The 22,929-nt window shown below is 46.0% G+C and overlaps 1 protein-coding gene across 3 annotated transcripts in view; it reads right to left on the bottom strand.

The window, feature by feature from the left end:
- LOC122566123 overlaps positions 1 to 22,929 on the bottom strand; it is a 222,003-nt gene that overhangs the window by 49,391 nt on the left and 149,683 nt on the right. The window contains exons 3-5 of one of the 3 annotated variants that reach the window (XM_043722897.1): positions 20,291 to 20,376; positions 14,589 to 14,800; positions 12,024 to 12,142 (exon numbers count right to left, since the gene is read on the bottom strand). The exons of 1 other annotated variant lie outside the window; for it this stretch is intronic. In XM_043722897.1, the coding sequence (XP_043578832.1) occupies positions 12,113 to 12,142; positions 14,589 to 14,800; positions 20,291 to 20,376 (328 nt within the window). In that variant the 3' untranslated portion in view covers positions 12,024 to 12,112. Of the gene's footprint in view, positions 1 to 12,023; positions 12,143 to 14,588; positions 14,801 to 20,290; positions 20,377 to 22,929 lie in introns of those variants that run through there. One more of the 3 variants, XR_006316401.1, reaches the window with a different exon arrangement.

Below are 22,929 nucleotides of genomic sequence, written 5' to 3'. Positions count from 1 at the left end.
TTTGATGGAACCCGCGAGAAGGAAAGAACGAGCGATTGCTGTAAGAAAAGAAAGAATGTACTTCTAATCTTGATTTGTGAAGAGCTGACAGTAATATTTGAATACATCCATTAAGGGCGAAAATCCTTGAAATCCTCGACTAGAGCCAAGACTGTTTTTCACAAGCTAACCCAATGAACTGATTAAAGGCCGATGCAGCAATTTATCTTGCTCGCCACCCCTTGGCAGTTGACAGCTGGGGACTAGACTGCACCGATTTGAGTTACAGGCAAGGGAGCTTCGACTTCGATGACTCTGACTATCCGAAATAAGCATTATCATGACAGAATCCAGACAGACTTATTTTCAGACTTACTTCGATAGTCAATTAATAACGAGAGTTATCAAACTAAAAGATTCTGTCGAAAGTTCGACCTTATCGAAGCAACGCTATTTCCCGCGGATCAGAGATCAGCCTACACGATATCTAGGACAGCACAGTGTATCGTCGCTACCAAATCGAATCCGGGCGCAGTTTGAATTACACACTCTTCAATTTTACGGTATCGCCCAGGTAGAACCAGTTTAGATAAGGCGATCAGTGACACGAACTAGGAGAAAAATGGAGAAGAAGGAGCGTGAACTTGACGGAGGAACGAGCCGAGAGAACCGCCTTGAATGACGTGACCCCAATCTTTCGGTCCGACCGTGACGTTCCGTGTAATTGGAAGCACCCGAGGACCTTCGTTTTCAATCGACTCTGATTGGCGGACATCATCTCCGCGAGAAGCAAGCAGGCCGGGGCTCAGATATCGAATATAATTGCCGTGATTCCTTAGAAAACTCCTCGACATTATTTTCGTTTCTTTTTATAGAACGAGAAATTGATTGCCAGAAGCTAGCAGGAAGAAGCTGACTTTTATGTACGCAATCTGTATCACGCGTGACAAGTTAAAAAGAACTATTTCCATCGGACGAGGATTAACTTCGGACATTACGTCAGATCGACGAATATTTTTGTTCCTTTCTTTTCTTCGCTCTCGTTGGACTACGAAGGCCAAAGAGAGAGATGGAGAGAAGAATAAAAGGGGAAAGAGGAAACTTGCGCCATGAGTCCACTCTTTGCTCGACGATTCATGGACTCAGCGCGATCTCATCTTAAAGATTACATCTGAGAAGACTGTAACGAACGGGGGGATCTTTTTCCATCGCTCCGCGACTGCTCCGATTCTTGTTACCCTTTATGATATCGTTCACCCCGGCCGTTTTCTCTCCCCACAGGGCGACGGAGGAAAGGGGAAGTTCCAACTGCTCTTTGATGACGATGCGTCGCCGACTCGTGCCGTAGCTTTATTTTATAGGCGTCTTCCGATCGAGATATTGATTGAGATTCGCGAAACTCGCCGAAAGACTCTCCCTAAATCGCTGAAACGAAATCTATCTCGGCAAGGGTCGGAGAGTTGGAGAGTTCGGTATTCCAAGAACGTTCCAAGTGGCTCGTCCACGATCGCGGATTTGTACGAATCGAACGATGTTCTATTAGGGATAAGAAAGTGGAATTCCCTTCGTCGAGGAAAACAGTGATATCACGTACATAGATTGAAAGGGTATACACGATGTTCTGAATCAGTTCTGAATGAGAAAGGTTAGACCATCTCTTATTAGAAACTCCTGCGGTTTTTATTCACAGACTTGAAACTTTTCGATTTTCCTATGAAAATGAAGATATTTTTCTATATTTTAATCACGGTAAAAAGTTATCTGAATATTTCATTCGCAATCGAACGAATTAACATATCCTATAAAAACTCTTTTTACTTTGTCTGCAATCTCCTCCTTGATATAAAAGTTGTGATTTATATAATCGTAATTTATACAAGTTAAAGTTAATTACGTTCATATAAGAGTCGTTGGTTGATCAACTTCGTAAATTGAAAAATAGAGAAAAGTGATATTCGTGTCATTTTCTTGCAGCAAATAAACTTTCGAAAGTACGTCGTTTTCCTTCTTATATATTCAACACTGATCGTGCATTTATGTACTGGAATTGACAACATCGAAAGACTCGTGTATCCCCATGTATACAGCACGATTCGAGTCGCAGTCGCAAGGACTCGTATAAACGTGTTCCAGTAGAAGAGTCTCGTTATAAAGCGTTCGAGAGAATTGTGCGCAAGGACCGATCCTTGGAATCCTCGATGCGAAATCTGTCGCGTTGTCTTAGCTCTCAATCATTCAAAAGGAAGGACGGGCCCACGCGTCGGGCTGAACGAGCGCGTTAATAGCGCGAAGAGCGCAATGCGTGTCGCACAATGCAACGGCGTGACGCGTCGTCGGGGTAGAAGGGGGTTGAAATGTGAATTCGAAGTTCGGTTCACGGCGCCTGCCTCTACGTTTCCCTACCCCTAGTGCGTCATTTCGATGCCATATGGGACGAATGGTGGATGCCCAAGTTTCCGACAATACCCACTCTCTTTCCTCTATTACTCCGTTTCAATCGACCACCGCCAAACCCGGTCACCCTCTCCACCCAATCCTTTTTTTACTCGGAATTTATTGCGTAGTCTTCTCCTTTTGTAGCTCGAGGATGCGTAGAAGAAGGATCGATGCTTGGAATATCTTGCAACGCGACGATATTTTCCTTTCTATTTCTTTCTCTCGGCGTGCATTTTTCATTGAACGACACCACGATGACAGCTTCGGTTTACGTTTGATCGTGGCCGAGATTCATGGCAAGCCGTCTGGTAATAAAATTCATTTGATTTATTAAATTGTTTCTGCCAGAGATTTGTCGTCTGTTAGTGGTTCGAAATATAACTTCGTCTTTCGCCGCGCAACGGAATAAGATTCGAAATAAAAGCAACGAATGGTAATGCTTCGATTAAATACTTTTCGATGAAAATACCGATATTGGTACCAACTATTTCGAGCAAAGATACGAGAAAATTGTCCCGTTCTCGACGGATGTACCATCGACGTCATTATGTAACGTCAGCGACGACGTTAACGGAATTTTCATGCGAATTATGGAATTAGTGGCGATACAGTGCGGAATAACAGATACGTTTAAGATTAGACTAAGTTATCGAGGTATTTCAACGTGGATTTTACTCTGAAGTATCGTTCGAAACATCCCCTAAAGTGGCGAACGATTTTCTCCCCTTCGTAGACGATTCCAGGCCAGATACGACTCAATCCGTACAAATTTTGCCCACCAGAAATCCCTGCCTATTTATTAGAAGAATAAAATGAAAAGCCAGGGAAACTGTTGAGCGAAGAGTCGACGGGACAGACAGGGGAATAGCGGAAAAATGTTTAGCCTCGCTTAGCGTGGAACATCGCTGCAAGCCACACCGAAGACGTATCCCCTACAAAAAGTGACGCCTGCCGTGACTGATTTTATTAAAAATTCATGTGTCTGAGAACTGCTATCTGAATCGTGCTTCTTGTAGTCAGGTTTATGCTGTCAACCCTCTTCTGACGTATGACGCCAGCGGGAGCTTGATTTGTTCGGTTGACGATGTTGACTGTGCACCGAGGAAAAGGGTATAAGGGTATCGACGTTGACGACGTGGCGTCGAGAGGAAGAGGACGGAAACGCCGCCGTCGCCGCGAACAGGGAAAGGACAGCGACTGGCTAACTTCCTGTACATAAGACCGCCCTACGCGTCCCTTTCGATTACCGGTTAACTCTCGTTGGGGCTATCAAAATTTTACCCTTTCGCAGAGAGACGATGTCTGTCTGTTTGGAACAAGTCTACGACGACGGCAACGAGGTTCGGGCACAAAGACCGGGCACGCCTGTATGCTGCAGTCTCATTTAAATAACAGATAATTGCCAGTCCTGTTAATTGAAGCGCCGCGGGGAGGATCGTCGTCAGGGCTAGAGAAGACTTAGCCAAGATTTCGCACGGTACCACCCTCTCACTTCTGCTTTGCTTCCGCTTTGCTTCCGCTTTCCTTCGCTCATCGGCGCTGTCTCTTTCGCCGCGCGAGAGTTAATGCGGGACTCGATTTCCCGTGTACCGGAGCTGCTGTAACAAATAAATCGCTTTTGTCAGTCGCACTCCATCCTCCCTCTTTCTCTCTCTTCGTCTCGGAGCTTTACCCCGTTTTGTTCCCCTGTCCCTGACTGTTAGCGACGTTCGTCGATGGAGCGGTAAAAAGTTGAGTCGGCGCGCTGGAAATCACGACGCAGTTAATCCGGCTAATGGCGACGGGGTTCGCAGGGCGAGATATTCGTTGCGCAGAAATTGGAAACGTATCATTATCTTAGAATTCCTCGCGGCGCCCCTCCGCGCCGCCCTTCCCAGCCGCCCAGCAGCCCTTGTTTCGACGACGTTCTATCTGGCTACGCTGAAGAACAAAACGGAGGGAGGATCTCGTTTAAATAACGGATAATTGGAAGTCTCCTTAATTGAAGCTGCGCAACGAGCGCGGAACAGTTAGCCGCGTTTCTCGCGAGACGCCCGTTCCGTTTCTACTGCACTCCCAAGACGAATCTTGCTATTAACGTCAACCGCAAATCGTGGTGGAAAGTGGGACCAACACAACCCGTTACATCGTTTAACAAAAGAAACCTCACAGTTTGCGTCGTATTCTTTTCATAGTTGTGTGCGAGCGTTTTGTTTCTCGAGACCGAAGAACAGGAAATCGCTTTCGGCTTAATCCGATCGCAACTCTTTTCCAATTCCTTTACAAACGTCACGGAAGTATACGATACTTATATGTAGAAACCTTTCATGAGAAAGAAACATACCAATACTGTATACTAATTTTGTATTGAATATAAGTTTGCGATGAATATCTTGTTGCTTTTATATATATTTTTAGATCGGCTTCAAGTTTTACCAACATAATCACGATAGTCCATATGATACATACAACACACATATATATAACAATTTTCTACGATAACTGTTCAAATACTTTCCCGAAGAACAAACGTAGCGAAACTGTCAAATGAAAACTCTTGAAAGATTTTATTAGTCGAAGAAGAGACTCGATAACGGGACATGACGCAGCCTTCTCATCTGCGGGATGTGCAACGAAAATGGAGCACATCGTCGGGCAAAAAGCCGCGCCAGGACGAAGCGATAGATGCCCGGAGGAATTGTAAAATATGGTTTACGACGATGCTGCAATGCAGGTCTTGGAGGATTCAGCATTTCTTCTTCACTCGACCGATCGATAGGTCGGATCGACAGACGGTAGTAGTCTCGACTCTCTGAGGAAACGAGGATTTCAGAACGTGCTAGTGCCATGCCAGAGAGAAGAAGCTGGTGACGCTGGTGGGTCCCGTGGCACAGGACGAAATTCAAAATCTCCTCGGGCAGATTGCCTCGGGCCGCCAAGTTCTCTTTAACTCCCCGCCGCACAAAGAACCGCGTTTGCCCGGCGAAAATGTCGCGATGAAAAGTCGCGAAAACGTCTCGAATCAACGTGTCGCGCGGGCCAATCGACGCGCAACCAGCTTCTGCTTCCTCCGGGCGTTCCGGGATCATCAGAGCGCTTCAACTACTCGATTCCCACTGCGCCTCGAGTGATTTTTAGCAGACGTTTCGTTGCGTTTATCGAAACTAACTGTTCGATCTGGTGACTGTTTGCGAGCTTATAACGTAAGTATCATTTTGCTTCAAATTATTAATACAATACAAAAACATTCGGGAGAAATAAGCTCGCGTACGAACAACGTTGCCGAGAATATCACATTGTATCGAGAATTGTACGCTTGTGACTTTAAGCTAGAAGAGAGCTGTCAATAATTGAGACTATCGGGACTTTGAGCTTATCGATTTCTAAGAATTTTTTTTTTTTTTAAATAAAGACCGATCTCGAATGGGACTAAAAGAGAGTTCATGGTATTATAAAACTACCATTATTATCGATATTCTTGTTGAATCATGAAAGATAAAGTATATTAAATCGCGTAACTGGTTATTCGCCGAATGTACGCAGTTATGACGCCATGTATACGACAGCTTAATTTGGAAACGAACGAGGTGCTTCTTGCAGGAAGCGCGAGGTTGTCGGCGCATATCAACCCCCCAATTTCGCGTTTCATCCGTCACGGTCAATGGCTGCCAGTGCCGTATCGTCGGGCCTCGCGAGAGTGGCCCTGACAGTGACATGTGGCCAGGAGAAAAACAGAAAATTCACGTGAAAATTCCCCGATTCCTCTGATCGCCGTATACAGAGAGGCAATCACTCCGTGCCGGATGAAATTGGCATTTCGATTGGACAAGACAAAAATTGCAGTACGATCGGCCGACGGAGCGACGTACGACCGTTAAATCGCAGTACTATCGCGTCAGTCGGCGACAACATCGATGCGATCGTTTCCAATGATAAGTCACGGTGAATCGTCGAACAATGTCGCCAAAATGCGAAGGAATTAGCGATAAAGTTGCGAGAATTACGTCACATTTCGGGTCAACGATATTCGTCGATCGATTTTTTAAAGACTGAACACCGATCGTATATTCCGAGAAATCTTCATAAAATGCAATTGATCCATTTAGATTGCAGGATTTCCTAATAGATCGACTATGATCGTTGGATAATTCCTGCTGCACGTTCGTTCAGAATTGGATCAACGCGCGTTCTGTTTCCTTCAGGATTTATATCTCATGGTTGGACACGTCCTTGTGTATTTTAAATGGGGCAAGTAGCATACGTAATACGTGTAGCAGATATCGTGTCTACTACGGATACTATCGTTGGTAGACAATCGTAAGACGACTATTTTGTGCACTCTCTCTAAAGGCGAGCAACATTTTATGTACCATAGAAGAAACTATAATTCACAGACATCTGAAGCAGCACTCGCATATTACGATACAAATTGCATACATTTCCCTGAACAATATCACTCGCCGTATACCAAAAATCTAACCCTCCAACAATTTCCGCGTACTATAAACCTCACGTTCTCGATCTGGAATAAGACCGACAAAGGAGCAAGATCTTAAAACTTCGTCTTTCCTAATCTTACCATCTGCATCGCGTCCGCGGCTCGTACTCGCGGTTCCCTTCGAGTTTCCTGGACCAGAGGCAACCGTAAACCACACCGCCCTGCCATGAAGCACATCCGTAGCTATCGTTTATGCTTCTATGAAGTCCGTCGATTACCAAGGTGTGGTTCGTGCGAGTTGTTTCTCGGCACGGGGTATGCGGCTTTTATAATAAGGCACGCACACTCGTAACCGCGTAGGGCGCATTTACACGGATAATGCAATAATGTCTATGCGAGCCTTCACGCTTCTAAGCACCCGTACAAAAGCCACGTACTTGCGTAGCTATGGCTCCACGTCCCTTCATCGCGATCATCTCTGCTCAGGCATCTCGCTCCTTCTGCGCTTTTGCTCGTTCTCATCGTCGGACGCTCGGAGACGGTGCGTTTCACAGCGCCGCCATATGCCGCGCATGCCGATATGCCCATTAGCCCGCGATTTCTGCGAGATCTCATATTGATATACGTCTAATAGATACCGTCCGCTACCGCGCTCGTCTCGCGCTCGCGCGTGATGCAGGCAAATTGCCGAGCAGCACCGTTTTCTCCTCTTCTGCCTTTTGCCAGCGTGATGAAAGCGCGAACAAACGAGATTAAGGGTGCGATGAAACTTTTTCTATTTTCCATGAATGGCTTCAAAGGTGTTCCTCTTTCGCAATGTGATTGTTCGAGTATGAGAAGTCGAAGATTTTTGGAGAAACACTGATTTAAGTATAACAAGGTAGGATTGTCCTTAAGCTTGAACGTTTTAAAATTTAGTTTCCAACTTTGTATAAAATAATCGAACTTATCGTACGATATATAGTTAGCTTGTGATGTGATAACGGAAGATGGTGAAAGTATCGTGCACCATAGGATCAGTGGAGGAAAATATAAAAATGAGAAAATAACTTGAAACACCGACGAGATATTAGATAAAAACTGATACAATAAACAACGGAGTAGCTTCCAGAAATAAAGTAATGTAGCGTGAAATTCACGATATATTTCGTTGTTTATCTTAGAACCATTCGGATAATTTTTAAGCGACTTGCAACTGCAATCAAGTGGAATTATTCGTAAACACATTTGATAAATTATAAAGAAGATCGCGCAACTCGACTCGAATATCTTTTTATTTCAAATAACCTCGGCTTATCCTATTTGAAGGTTGAAATTTGTCAAGGTTTTTAACTTGTCCGTATGTGTCGTGTTTCGCGGAGGAAGCGTGTTTAAACGTAGCTCTCGGAAGAGGAAAAAAGGATGATTCCATCGGATCTTTCATTTGCCGGATGACTGCACTGCCAATTGAGCTATCCAGACTACCGACGGATTCTTCTCCTCGGGTGTTCGAAAATCGCTTCTGCCTACGACTCTCCAAAACTATCGATTCTCCTTTTCATTTCTCGATCGCTGTAAATGGCCTCTTCGTACGTTAACTGGCTGCAACAGTCGACTGACACGATCGAAGAAAATCGTTATCGCAGAGGTGATATATATTTCAGAGTGTTTCGTTGCGGTGTTTCGAAAATTCCTTCCCAGAAACGAAAAACTTCGGTCCGCTTAGCAGCGATGCACGCTATAAATCTCGTTCGACTCGACCGGGTAAAATTGCACGCTTTACATCTCGCCACGGGTAAGTGGAAATTGGTTCTTCCATTCCAACATCCTTGAAACTACCAACTTTAATCTCACGCCAAAATCGATGTGGCCTTTGCCATCTCCCGATCGCAAGGGAACGGCGGCGGTGTTCGGAGAGAAGAGAGAAGAGAGAGAGAGAGATGAAGAGACGAGAGGAAAGGGGAGGAGCTACATTGATTTACTTCACGAGCGACAGGTTTATTACTTGGATGTGTACAAACGCACCTGCATGAATAAAATCCGGATCGTACTCGACTCGTCGGGGATTGATTCGAATTCTCGCGGAGAAATCAAGCGTTCGGAACGGAAAACGGGGGAATGTATAACATTCCGAGATCTCGAGATTGGATTCTTCTTCGTGCGTTCTCCTTTTATCCCCGGAACCGGGTACAAATTCACTCAAAAGTCACCGCCCGTTTACGGAGGAAAACGTTGATTATTGCAAACGCTCGCTGAAATCTTGCTTCTTCCCGCGAGAAGTCTCTTTTTCCTCTTTCTGCGTTACTCCAAGAGACAAACGCGGTATTCCGAAAATGCAGCGTCTAGTTGCTTCTGTTATTCTTTTATGGTGATAAACGAGAACAACGAGGAATGCAGATTAATCCGAGGTAGTTGCAGCAAGTTACAAGGCCAGTCTCTATTTTTTACCTCGAGTGAACCACGTAGCTCCGAACGAGGTACATAGCGATAAAAGGTGTTTTATATGGGCCAAGTCGAAGACGATGGAAAGCACGCGCGTCACGCTCGCCAACCCCAATAATCGTTGCTCAGCCGCCGCCTCCGTAGTCGCGCATTATCTTTCCCCGGGAGCTGCCGATTGCAACCGGAGCCCACGCGATTCCAGTTTCCGCTAATTTCTTCGTTGTTACCGGAGACATCTTGCACAGAGATCCGTGTTACCTGGTCTTTAGTAAGCCGCCGCTAGGCCCCGTCCTTAATGGGGGGTCATAGATTATGGCAAATGAGGAAAGTTGGGCAGCAGCGTGCGCGCCACCAAGGGGCAAGAAAAAGGGCCATGTGGCGCCAGCTGCGAATCTGCAGCTTCCAACTTCATAACCGTGAGACGGGATGGGCCAAAGCTGGCCATGCACCCTGAAATTTCCAAGCTGCGAACCTGCCGTTTGCATCCGTTTATTCCCCCTCCCTTCCCCTTTCTATTCTTTCTTACTTCTTCGTCTACGTCAGTCGCGGAAGCCTCGCTCGAGTTTTCCTCGTTAATGCCGATCGATAAACGAATGCATAAAAGGATAACAAACGTCGAGATTATTGTATTATTAAAATGCACCGGCTACGAAGCTCGTTTGGCCGGATTCAATAAATAGGTCTACAGCAGCCTCGAGGGTGGAGGAAAGAAATCACGGATCCGCCTTTAAAAATCCGGGCATCCGGGTTAATCGCGTCTCGTTAAAAAGGAATCGATGTAACGTTGTCGGTTTTATCGACGATTCGAGGCCCGCCTCGCGGATCATTACACGCACATCGTTCGAGACGGTTCTCTACCCGAGTACGCGGCGACTGATTATCGTAAACGTCGGGACGGCTCTTCCGGGAAATCCCTAAAGTTATTACGCCCGCTGGACCGTGCGAGCACAGGAGGGCGGGCCTTCGACATTTCTTAGGAACGGTCAATCAATAATTGTCTGGTCTGGACCCACGTGTCCGTGTAAAGCGAACAGAGCGGGCAACACCTGGTCCTCGTACATCTTGGCGCATGTGCGACTCTTGAATATTTTCGTGCAATAACCAGCTACGAGTATCTTGTTGTTAATTAAAGTATCTCGTGTTACAACAATAAAGCTATAGTTGCAGACTTCTATGCCCTGCTTTAGATGCATAATACTAATGCAGTATACGTATGTATCGTGTGTGCAGACTCGTGTATTCCGGATCATTGAAACTAAAGCTCCAATCTGACGGCGTAAACTGATTCTTCAAAGAGTTCGTCTTAGTGGACGCAGAAGTGCCCTAAAGGAGCCGGAAAACTATTATTTAAACATAGACGGCTCCCTCGAGCGCATAACTCGCAGAGAACGTTACATTTTGCTAACACTCCCGAGACTTATCATCGTGCTCTAAACAGAGAAACGGACGATGGAGGGAGTTCGAGTGAAATTACTCAAAATTTTAATCAAGTATCCACTAACGTAGCCTCTCAATCCACGAATTGCTTATATACGACGGAACAAAAGTAATCTCCATTCTTATCTCGCTGAAGAGTACCACCTCGAAAGTAACCGTCCTCTTTACATCCTTTGCGATTCACTCCGCTTCCTGAATTTAGTAGGTTCAGCTCATTGAAGTTTATTGGCGAACTCGAAGCCGAGACCGAGATAGTCTACCGAGAAATGCCACAGGTCAAAGATCTACGTCTTTATCTGCCCCTTATAGAGATTCACGATTTTTTCCTTTTTTCCTAACGTTTCTTTTCTTTTCTTTTCTTTTTCTCTGTCCCAGCCTCCAGCTCGTGACCCACGTGTACCGTACGAGCGGAATAGCAACGCCATTTCTCCCCGTAGTTGAGGAGTTCGGCAGCTACATAATTAGGTTAACCCTTGTTGGTTTGTTGGCCCATCGCGTCGTGTCACGATAATACGGAGGTGTGGAAATTTCCAGGGACTAACGGACGTCGGGAGGAACGACGTTTCTCTCGGTTTCCCGCCGACGCACTTTTGCTCCAACAAACTTCGATAATGAACAAACGCTGACGAGACAGTTCCACTGGGTCGTTCTTAAAGAACAAAGTCGAGTCGATGAGAAACAGGATGTAGAATCGTACGATGTAAGAATTCGTCGTCCATTTTGATCGTCCAAGCGAGAATCGTAAGTGGAAGATCGTTGTTAATCTTCATGCAATCACGTTGCGTGTTTCGCGTGTAGCAAATACTCGCAGCCAATTATTCCAATATCCTTATTACAACGATTACCAGGAAATTAGTGGCGTAAATTAATTAACATGTAATACTATATAAATTGCTTCTTAATGGATCGATAACGTTTTCCTGTCGTCGAATTACGTCTCGAATAAATTATCAACGAACAGCAACGTGGAAAATAATTACCAAGGGAGAGTGTTCGACGCTCTCGGTTAATTTAACGCGAGAAACCAGTCCAACGTATATTTGGTGATAATTTCTCACCGATTTTATATCCGTGCCGTGACAATGAAGATCGCCTGGTGAAACATCCTTCGCTTCTTCGTGTTTCGCCTCTTTTTTCGTCGTACGACGAGACACATTAGCCTCGTAAATTGTTGCAGGTGGGCGTCCGAGATAGACTGTGGCTTGCAAATATCGTTCGGCGAGACGGGTAATTGAAAATTAGCAGAGCTAATAGCGGCGTCGGGCGAAGAACGAGGCCGGAGTGCTGTCATTTGTGCCAGAAAATCGAGTCGCCTGGCCAGAGTGCCTTTTAATGCAATTTTATGATCGAATCGAGGAACGAGGGTGGCGCAGCCTACATCGGCCACGATTTTCCTGCTCCTGCTCCTGCTCCTGCTCCACGTTACTCCATGACGACAGAAAGAGAAGAGACCTACGTGCGAATTATTCACGTTAGTTTTATCTTAATGGGTTATTTTATTCGAGGATGAATACGAACTAGAGCGAACTAGCTCGTAACATCGTTTTCCCAGAGAGCATTATCGCAACGGCTATAAATAACGAGCAAAACAAGTTAAGATATCTCCGTTACAGATATACTCGCGCGTAACTGACTCCATAGACTCGGTAAACACGAGCGTCTGAGTACACAAAACTTTGACCAGCGAGAATTAATTCTGGGGGTCTGAACGGCACCGTGAACTTTGACACACTCCTCGCCGTGAATATTCTAAATATTTGATCTCGAATGGGACAGCATAAAACAATCATCGTCGATCGCTGTCTGAGACGAAAACTGTAGCGTAAACTATGCGCTGTTAGTTCGTTCGAGAAACGATTAATCTTGGTCCGTTTCGCAACAGTGAGACGATAGTTAACGAAATATAGCAGCAATAGATGGAGCAAATAATAAGTTTCGTCGACGAAACTGAGAAAAGAATTCGCTTGTCCGGGCTATCGATTCGCGATGCCGCACGGCCAACTTCCGGCATCCGCGGTGTCTCCCGGACAAAGTGCCAATATCTTGAACGCGGAGAGCGGGCCTAACTTTCCAACTATTACAAAACTTTCGAACTAACCGGCGAAAGATTACCCGGGAATTAGTGATAATTTCGTGCTACTTCCTCGGCAAATTCCTCCGTCGCCGGTAACTACACCTAGTTACACACCACCGACACGAATCTCTGTTCTCTCTCCGTTCCTTTTTCCCTTCTCTTTCTTATCTCTTTCTCTCTCTCTCTCTCTCTCTCTCTCCCTCCCGTCGAAGCTTCGGAATCCGTTCGCGTCCCGAGGATCGGCGAACTTTTGCCCTTCGTTTTCGATACGATCGCTGGGACGCGACGCGATATGCCATCGGCTATTGACGATCGCGATTTAAGGAACGAAGAACATACAGAGACGGTAAGAGGCCGTGGAACGAACGATAAATGGATAGACTGAGAAAATGAGAGAAAACAAGAGAAAGAGAGAGAGAGAGAGAGAGAGAGAAGGGGGGAAAGAGAGAGGAAGAGTAAAACAGTCGCAAAACGGGTGAACTGCTAAAGAGAAGCGAGGAAAGAGAAGGAGAGAGAAAGTTCACTCGGCAATCTATTCCAATTTAACACTCGACTCCATGGCATTAAATAATCGCCCTCGCCTTCGGAGGAACTGGTCCCCATTCAATAATGGACTTTTATCCAACGAGCTTGTACTTAGCGCGAAACGGGCCCGGCTGGGTTGGGATATTACCCCCGGTAAGTCGGTGTTGTGACAGTAAAGAGCTTGAAATAAATCTTAGTTACAATCATTTCTTTTGCGGCCCGCGGCCCACGACGAACATAAATCAAATATCATCGTTCCGTGCGCTCTCCTTGCGCGCTTTCACGCGCTCTCTCGGTCCTTTCCCGCCCCTTTCTGTCGCTGTCTGCCGTCTCTTTCTCTTTTTGCCGCTCGGTCCCCCGGCTCATTGCACTTGCATTTACATTCAAGAACATCCGAACGGGTCTCCTCTCTCCTTTCTGATCTTCGTCGCACGTTCGCACGAGGTAACCGGCTGTCTATCTTCCTCTTTGGCGCGCCACGTCCCGAACCGACCTTGATCGATAAAAGAGGCGCGCGGGCGACCGGATAGAGGCTACCTCCTATCGATCTAGAAATTTATTTTCTCGAACCTCGCCCACCTCGTGGACGGACCAAGCGTTCGCGTGTTTGTGTGTACGTACGCGATCGTACCCTGTAACTCCGCAGAACGAACGCGTGATCAGCGACCAGCTGGAATGCGATTGTTATTTAGGAAAACATTTCGCGTCATTGATTTATCGGTCTGGTCGCATCCTGTCCTCTGCCTCAGCTTCGACTTACAATTAGTAGCCCGTGCTTCGCGTTTTTTGTCCTCCCCGTGCAACACAGATCAAAATGTAATTATATAGCATGCAAGGTTGCAGTAGCGTGGCGAAAAACACCGAGATGAGATTAGAAGTGGCGTTAAATCGAGCCTGCGAGCGACGATCGTTCGAAGCTTGGGTTAATCCAGAAGTAGTTGCGTTACGTGAGAATTTCTGCACGACCACGTTGCCACACTCCGCAAGCTTTTTTGCATAGACAGAAAAAGAGAAAAGGGGAATCGTGCGTTTTGTAATGCGAAAATCCTCTTGGCAACCCTCCTAGCAATGATCCAAGAACCAACGTAGACTTTACAGTTGCGTCGAGTTATTCGCGATTCTGTGGACGAAACGTCGATTCCGGTCACGTTCGGGATACCTTGGCTAAAAATCACGGCGACTATGTGGACACGGAACCTTTGTCGATGACGAGACAATTCGTTTGTCCCTGGAGATCGGTCTCGGTTGTAAATAAGAGCCGGTTGCTCGAATCGCATCGAAGGAAAGAACATCGCTCACACGCGAGGATCGCGGCCCTTTGCGCGCCTCCACGACGATGCAATAAATCCTCGTCGATGATCGAGGGATCCAGTTTATCGGCTCGCGCCCGTCCGAAGAGGTCACGATGCCGCATGCACCAGGACATTCATTACGGCGTGCTGCAAGTAAAGGGCCGGCGAACGCCAACGATTCGCTAGGGAATTTCCATCTCGGGACTAGATTGCGTTCGCCTGTGAACAAAGCGTTAACACAAGATCAATTTGTTTCGTGACACGTCCCTCAGCCTCTCTTCCTTTCACATCGAAACGACGTTTAAATGCTCCGTGAAAGGAGTATGGAATTCCGATCCGGCTGTGTTAATTTCGCCAATATCAACGGGATCATCGAAATTGTATGTGACATATGTAGAGAAGCTACTCGGAATTACGTCTCATTTAAGTGCCTAATTTATGGGTATGCAGGCTATCTTTGGGTGGCATTTAGTATTTGGTAAACCACGATACCAATGACCTCTAACGGTATCTAGGATCCTATTCGCGGAGAATATCTGCGAATTATCATCGAATGAATCCAGATCGTATGGCAACCTATGACCGATACACTATGTAACGTAAAACATTCTGCGGATTAATGCCGAAAGCATTGATCAAAACTGAAGGGTTGATCAAATTTTATAAGAAAATTTTCAAAGGTAATAAATTCTACGTTAGGCAGGATTGGCATTTTCTTAATTAAATTCGTCAGAAGAAAAAATCGCGTGTATTCGACTACGTAGAAACACGTTATGCTAATGGTCGATCGAACTCGATAGAACGAAATTCAATACACGCGACGAGATATCGATTCGTCGATGCCCGCGAACGAAATCCACTGGTCCAGTTGTTGGTTTTTGGTTCTTGGTTCGAGGATAAGCCTCTGGCTTACACAGTACACGTTCACCTGTTTTTTCTTCCTGCTTCTCTTTGCCTCTTTTCACCGAGGCGCACGAGCCGTGTCTCCATGGAGCCGGTCGCAAATTATTCGCCGCGTCCAAGTAAAAATTTAATAAGCAGCCTCCATGCTTCTCGTATCTCTGATCACGCCGCTTAAACATTCGCCTCCTTTACAAACTCCCCTTTCCTTCCGCTTCTTTTCTTCTGCGCCGTTTTTCTTCCCTTTCGCGCGAAACGCTATGGCGCGTGTACGAATCGCGAGAAAAAGGAGCCCGTGTAAAGTTATACGGGTGCATCCGGCTGCGAAAGTTTAATGGAAATCACCGGCGCCCGTGCACATACAAAGCGAATGTAGGACTGGGCAAGAACCAATATTTCAGCAGTCAAAAGATGGCAAACCGCGTGACAAGAAACGAACGAACGGCCAGCCTTTTTCTACCAAACGCTTAATTCAGGAGGATGGACGATTCGTCTCTTTTACAACCGCATTGGCTCGTTCCTTTATTCGTCTGCCGTTTTCTCAATCGTAACGATTATGCACGCCAATTATTCTCAATATCCGTAAACATCGTGAGAAGCTCGAAAAGGTATATGTATGTATACTTCGCCATGACAGGATAAAGTGAAATTAAAAGTTTCGTAAAGAGCTAAAATAAATATTGTACGTTGACAGGTCAGGGTCAGAGGCTGAGGTTTTCGGGGTGAGCCTAACTAATTATTTTACTTGGAAGCTCAAGGTCGAATCCACAGCTCCGTTGTTCTCAAGGGGAGACTAAACACAAATATTTAATCGTGAAAGTCGTCACGCTCTTTAATAAAGCTAAATAAGAATTTGGCTTTGGGAGAGCTTAATGCCGTAGAAAAAGTATATATTAAAACTCGTATAAGGTATACAACGTCGCACCGTTGACAAGAAGCGTATTTACTTTAAAGTTTCAAGTTTCCCCTGTGCGCAGCTGAATGTCGCGCTGTATTGTTGTACTAAGCAGCTTTTGTTCGAAGATCGTATCTTACGGATCATTTTTCACGTGTTACGCAGTTACATTTAATTATCTGCGCCTTTGGCCGTGTCCTTCGTAACGTACCAAGTTGCTTTCTCGTTACCGCCACAATCAGGCGATCGAGATACGTTCATTAGAGGTCAATAGCTCGTTCGGAACGCGTCATTCCTGCTGCCAGGTGGCTGTTACGATAATTAACGAAATAATAAACGACGCGTCGGTCTGTAGATCGGTGCAGAAGCACGAAGGAAAATGTAACGATGTAGCAATTTACTCGTTACATCGCCGCAGCCCCCACGTTCGTCGTGTTCGTGAACGGGGCGGCCCGTGCGTGTACGTGTCGTAATGGAGAGTACGTAATATCATAAGCCACAATCGACGTTAGAGGTTATACGGATAATACGTACGTATCCAGGGATCGCGATTTGCCGTACACGGCCGCCCGTACGGCATACATATTCGTGGTACAGCCTGTAAACCCTACGGGTCCCGGCTTTTACGTGTCCGGCATTTCTAAGAGCCGCTCGAACCGGTTACATTTCGAATTTCCAATCCCTCGAATGCATATACATCGCGCCGCGTTATTGCATCATTGTATCGAGCCGTATAAATCGACCTTCCATCGGGAAGCAATCGACGGCTCCTCTAGTTTCCTCGAATTACGAATTTCGTGAGATTCAGTCGAGTCTAGACAGCGTGTCGCGGCGAATCATCAACCGGTTTCCTTATAACAATACCGCGACAGTTTCATCGCTCTTGCAAACTTCTGCACGTCTGTGACGTTAAGACAAACTTCGCGTTAAATATTTGATGCACTTTATATTTCTCGTTATATAAAAAGGAGAGTAACCCGACGTTTTACAAAATAATCCTCTTAAACGAGTTACGGCACGGGATTAGTCGAAAGTAGGAGTTCCATGGCACAGAAACAGGCGCGTCGGAGTAGAAAATAAAATAACAGTTATCCGCTTTTTACTACTGTAAAATTTCGCGTAACAACGAGAGCGGCGAGGAAAGCAATCAAACAGGAGAGAACAAAGAACTTTGTACGTGTCGATTAGAAGCTTGACGCTAAGATTTACATCATGAGAAAGACAAAGACTAGTCGCAGCGCATTCGAAATCCCGGGCTTCGCGGACAAATTGGCCGGCTCTGTAATTTAAAAGACCATCAACGGCAAACTCTTGGATTTCGTTGGCCGCTGTTCTCTCCGGGACGATCGTGTGCCGGCAAATTGAAAATCTAATTTACCTCGACGGCGTAGCGAGGATTAAAGAAGAAAATAAAACGGGGGAGAACAAAAAAATTAGAAGAATAGAAGATAAACCGAGATTGCTGGATGGTTCGGGTACGTACGCCGTTTTACGGACATCGCAGAGAAGCTGATGAATGATGATATTTTCGCTACGTATCAGCAACACGTCCTATGGATTTAAATGGATCCTTGAAACTATTCGTAACCGTCCGTGTCCACGCCGGTGACGAAGGCTTGCGCGTCGTTCTCGCGCCATGGATGACAGACTAGGAAATTAGATCTTCTCAACCGCTGTCTAGAAATTACGAAATGTCGCGCGAGACAGCGCTCCCTCGTGTAACCGACCGTCTGATCCGACCGCTCTCGCGTTCCACGGGATGAATTATTCGACTTTTCGTCCCCCTACCCCTTCCCGCGTTATGCCATCGCCGAAGACAGTTTATGCAAATGTAACACGCGGTCGACGGACGAAACGTCGTTGCTTCTAATCTCGTGAAACGCCTACTATACAGAGAGATATGTCCATGCCTGGTGCGCGTAATTCGTGCGAAATCCAAGCGTTTCGGTAGAGGCAGGAAGTGGAGCGGCAACGGAATTACCGAAGAAATCAGAATTTCATGATAGATTTACCATAATGCCGGATCTGGAATGGAGTGGAATACGCGTTGCGCTATGACGTCGTGTTATCGTTTAAAAGAGAAACAAGATTTCGCTCCGTTTAAAATAATACAACGGTGCGACGACGTGATTGACAGGAAAGGCGAGATGACAAATGGACGTACTACCGTTCGCCGGTCTGACAGACGTCACGTCATAACGTGACCGATGAAAGTGGAAGCGAAGTCCTTGACCTCGCCACTCTCGTCAAAGTGTCCCGTTGGTCCTGGGTAAAAAAATTTAAAGCAATTTGTTAGCGTCATTGTTGGTATGTCGACGACGAAGCAGCCAACAGACATTAGTAACCTTTTCTTACCGCGACGCGAAAGAAATCGGAAATACAGGCGGGAACACCCTGCGGACATCCCACCGACTCGAGGACGAGTGTGTTTTATTCCGCGTACCGAGAAAGCTTACTTTCACGCGGCAAAAACGTGGAGCCAGACACAAATTAAACGGCTGTTAAGGTTCTGAGGTTATCCATCGTCGTGGCGAGTGAATCTAACGGAGAGATCGTGGGCGAAGGATAGAATAGGAAAAAAAAGCAACGGGGAAGGCTGGGAAGGGGGGGCGGGCGGGGGAGAGAAATAGGGAAAAAGGGGAGTCGTGGAAAAAGACTTGACGTGCAGTCTATTAGTGGACAGAGAGAGGCATGTGGCAAGATTGTCTTGCAGGGGTCTGGTATCGTTTAGAACGCACACACTTCGGTTTTCCCCATTTCTCTTCTTCCCCGGGACGTTTTCGCCAGAACGTTTCACTTCGTAGCCACACGGATAATTTTCTTTCTTTTCGGCGAACGAGCTGAGGCGAAGATAAAGAAACACTTACTTGGACGCGCTCGCTGATTTATCATTTGGTTCAACCTGTCACGGGGAACGTCGCGCGACAAAGGGAACAATTTTTAACTTTGTTTGCTCGACACTCAGACCTAAAAGTTCGAACGGACAGGTAGGAAGAAAGAAATCTGACGTCAATGTGGACAATGTCCTCCCGAAGGTTCTTTTATTAAAAACAATGATAAATATCGTTCCGCTCTTTTACGGATAATATTTGCCCGTTAAAAATAGATAGCTAATTGAGGGAGAGGGACACTCACGTTTCTTCATTATCGAACTCGTTTCGAGTGCCTAAGATAAACAAAGCCGGGAAAATTGGTCTAGGAAAACAAATTTCCTACTCGTAGTTATCTTTATTCGTAGGTGGCATCGTGGTTCCATTGCTTTCAAGAAAATGAATTCAGATATGAACGCGATGTAATCTATTTTTGATGCAACGAGGGGTCCCCGTCGGAAAGTTGCCCCGAGGTGGATAGGGGGTGGGAAAGGAGGGGGCGCAATTACCGGTGCTAATGTAGTTAAAAAGTGATTAGACCAACCCTTCCGTGCGCCAAATGTGCACTGCGGTATGAAATAGTCGCAGTTCCGATATTAACGTGTGGTCGGTCATAAATAATCGCCTGGTAATCTAAAAACGTTCTACCGGGTCAATAAATGTTACATATTTGATAGGCAATAAGAAATAAGGGGAAACAGAAGTGGAAGGAACGTGTTGTACCCAAATATCGGCGTCGAATCGTATGAATAAATTACATCAGAATTCCTTCTTGAGGATTATTACCATCATATAATTCACAATTCGACCATATTCTCGAGATTTCTCCCCAACTTCTTACGATCTCTTCATTGCCATCATTCTGTGGATATTTTACAAATTGATGGAGTCCACGCTGTGAAAATCGTGCTATTTCGTCTGAATTTTGTCGCGTAAATGGAACCGCGTCGCGACAACTGTGATTCGACCACCGGGGGGTGCCGGATAATGAGCTCGAAGGGATGAAACTTAAAATGGAAAAAATACAAACGACAAACAAATTACCTGCGAGAAAGTAATTCGGATGATGGCTTCTTTCGAAGATAGGTTCGACCTTCGGAAAGAAAATGGACGTTGAAATTGTTTTCCAACTGAAAAAAAAAAAAAGAAAAAAGAAAAATACCGTTGGCGTAGCTTGTCGAAGAAGAGAACAGAATATTTATTTATTCGAAAAGTTCGTTTAAGTTACGAAATGCATCTACGTTCAACTGCGTCATCACCGGTTTACGATGGTCATTTTAATTCGCTTCCTCCAGGATGAAAGTGTTCGGCGAGCGTTAATTTACGAACAACTCGCCAGAAGGCAGTATAAAACAATTAAAAAGAAATTTATTACGCTGTAAACTCTTGGCCGTAGACTGCATCTTTGCAACTTTCACGAGTTACCCGGTTTAATTATTTCGAAATCGCGTAATCCACGTGTTTCCGCGTTGCGCTTAAAGTGTGCGATATTTTACAATCCTTTAGAAAGCACATAACACCGTAGAATCGCTATTATCTCAATTACGAGTCCCCCACCATTGTGCGTATGTATATACGTATATACCGTTCGTGCGTTTTGCTCGATTCTTTGCACCCTGTAATTTTAGACACATTGTATCTTATTTCCATTTTAAAAAGGAGAACTAACACGATATCCCGACGAAGGAACGAGGATATTCAGACAAAGATACATTTGGATAATGGGATTTTTTTACGACAGAACTTGAACCGTAATTTTCACGCGGAACACCCAACAAGTCGGGGCGAACACGCCGAGAAACAGAAAGAACCACCCTCGAACCGTGTCACGCGCGTAACGACGTAAGAACGAGGGTGCGCCAACCCCTTCAATCGCCGAGAACAAACGAGGCGCACGCATAATTTTTATCATGCTTTCAGACTACGTGCCCTCGACCGCGCGGTTGCAATTTTCTAACATTTGGGCATTGCATAATGAAGACGAGCGTGTTTCGCGGGACCGAGCACAATGCTAGGAAGAAGCAAATGTACAAAAGGGCGTCTCGCCGCGTATTTCAACCTTTCTGCTAATGTTTCCTCGCGGCAGGTTACGTACGACGTACCTACGTTTCATCGCAATAGCGTAGAGATCTAATATTTTCACGTTTCTGTGTTTAGTTATTTATTCGAGAAACTGGCGAGCTCTCCAATTAATTTCGTTTACGCGTTTAAATTCGTCGGGACAACGATTCGAGGCTGATTTCGTTAACAGACAGGGGAAAACCACCGGTGGTTCAACCCTTTACTCGTCGCGACTTTTACGAGCTGGACGAAAAACAGGGACACCTTTACGATCGTGGCTGGTAACAGCAAGTTGCTCTCCAGCCACCCCTTGCAGAGTTTTAAGCGCGCCCATTAAACGAGATGTCCCCGCACGGACGGTATCTGCTTGCTGGGCGTTGTCGAAATTCTCGCGTCGCGAATTATTAAATAACGAGCGGCAAATTATCCGTCGACCACGGGCCGCGCTTATTTTTCCCCCCCTTTCCTTCTCGCGAGTCTGCCTTCCTTCCCACTAATGGTACTCGCGACTCGTTGCACGAAACAACGTCGTAGCTTCGCCGTGTTGGCGAGGAGTTTAATAGTCGTTGGTTCTTCACGCACTCACTGCTAAGTACATTCAGCGAAACGTTCAATGGGAATGCAGCACGCCATCGCGCCGATGGCGTATTCTTATTGCGTAGCTCGCACGGCGTGTTAAAATTCCGAATAACTCGTAAATCTGGTTTCTGCCGGCAAAATAACGTTGTTCGTTCTAAGAGGCTCTTTCTCTGTTTCAAACGAACCGTGTGTTGTAAATACGTAGAGAAAAATGACAGCGGGTAAAATGGTAGCGAGGTAGGTTGCGTTAAACACAGTCTCGAATCCTCGTTCTACGCCAATGCCGGTTAGTTCGACCCTTTCCATCGACAGGCCGACCTCTCTTCCTTCCAATTCACCTACTACCTTCTCTTTCCAGCCGTTCGTTCCTACGTGCCGCTACAATACGCGTGTACACGCACGCGTTCGCTCGCGCTGCCACTCGCACATACGTCCTCCTAATATCGTGTGCACGGACACGCGCAGCTGGTTTCGTGTGTTCGCTTCCAAGGGAAACCGAAGCACTACCCTTAATGACTCTGACGACAACCTACCGGCTCCGCACTTACTTCGCCTCCCTTTATTTATAGACGCGAAGGTGAGGCAGACAGAAGAGGCTGGGAGAATTGTCGGTGGTCGTAGGACGAACGACTCGGCAACGAGCTCTCCGGAGGAAAAGCACCTTCGAACCCGGGCGCGGTCACTCGTACGTGAAAATGAAAAATGTCCATCCCTTTGGGGATATCTGTCCACGGCACGCGACACCTGCCCCGATAGAATCGGCAATAAAGATTCGCCGGCTATTCGTCGACAGATATGGCCGTTGATAAAAGTGAACGGCTGACCGTATGCGATCGGTATGGTCGACGAGAGACCGTTTGATTCCACCCGATTTCGTCCATGTTTCACGCTACTGGATCTGACTCCATTCCGACTAGGCTATGTTAACGTCTCTTCCAATGACTCGTATCAACGATTCGTGGTACGCAGAACTTTCGAGTATTCGTTCTTTTTCCTTTTCTTTTTTTTTTTTTTTTTTTTTTCTTCAAATCTTCGTACAATCA

This window comes from Bombus pyrosoma, linkage group LG1 (assembly GCF_014825855.1).
Source record: "Bombus pyrosoma isolate SC7728 linkage group LG1, ASM1482585v1, whole genome shotgun sequence".
Taxonomy (NCBI): Eukaryota; Metazoa; Arthropoda; class Insecta; order Hymenoptera; family Apidae; genus Bombus; species Bombus pyrosoma.
The sequence above is the reverse complement of the archived record's forward strand: the minus strand, read 5'-3'. Positions and strand labels throughout refer to the sequence as shown.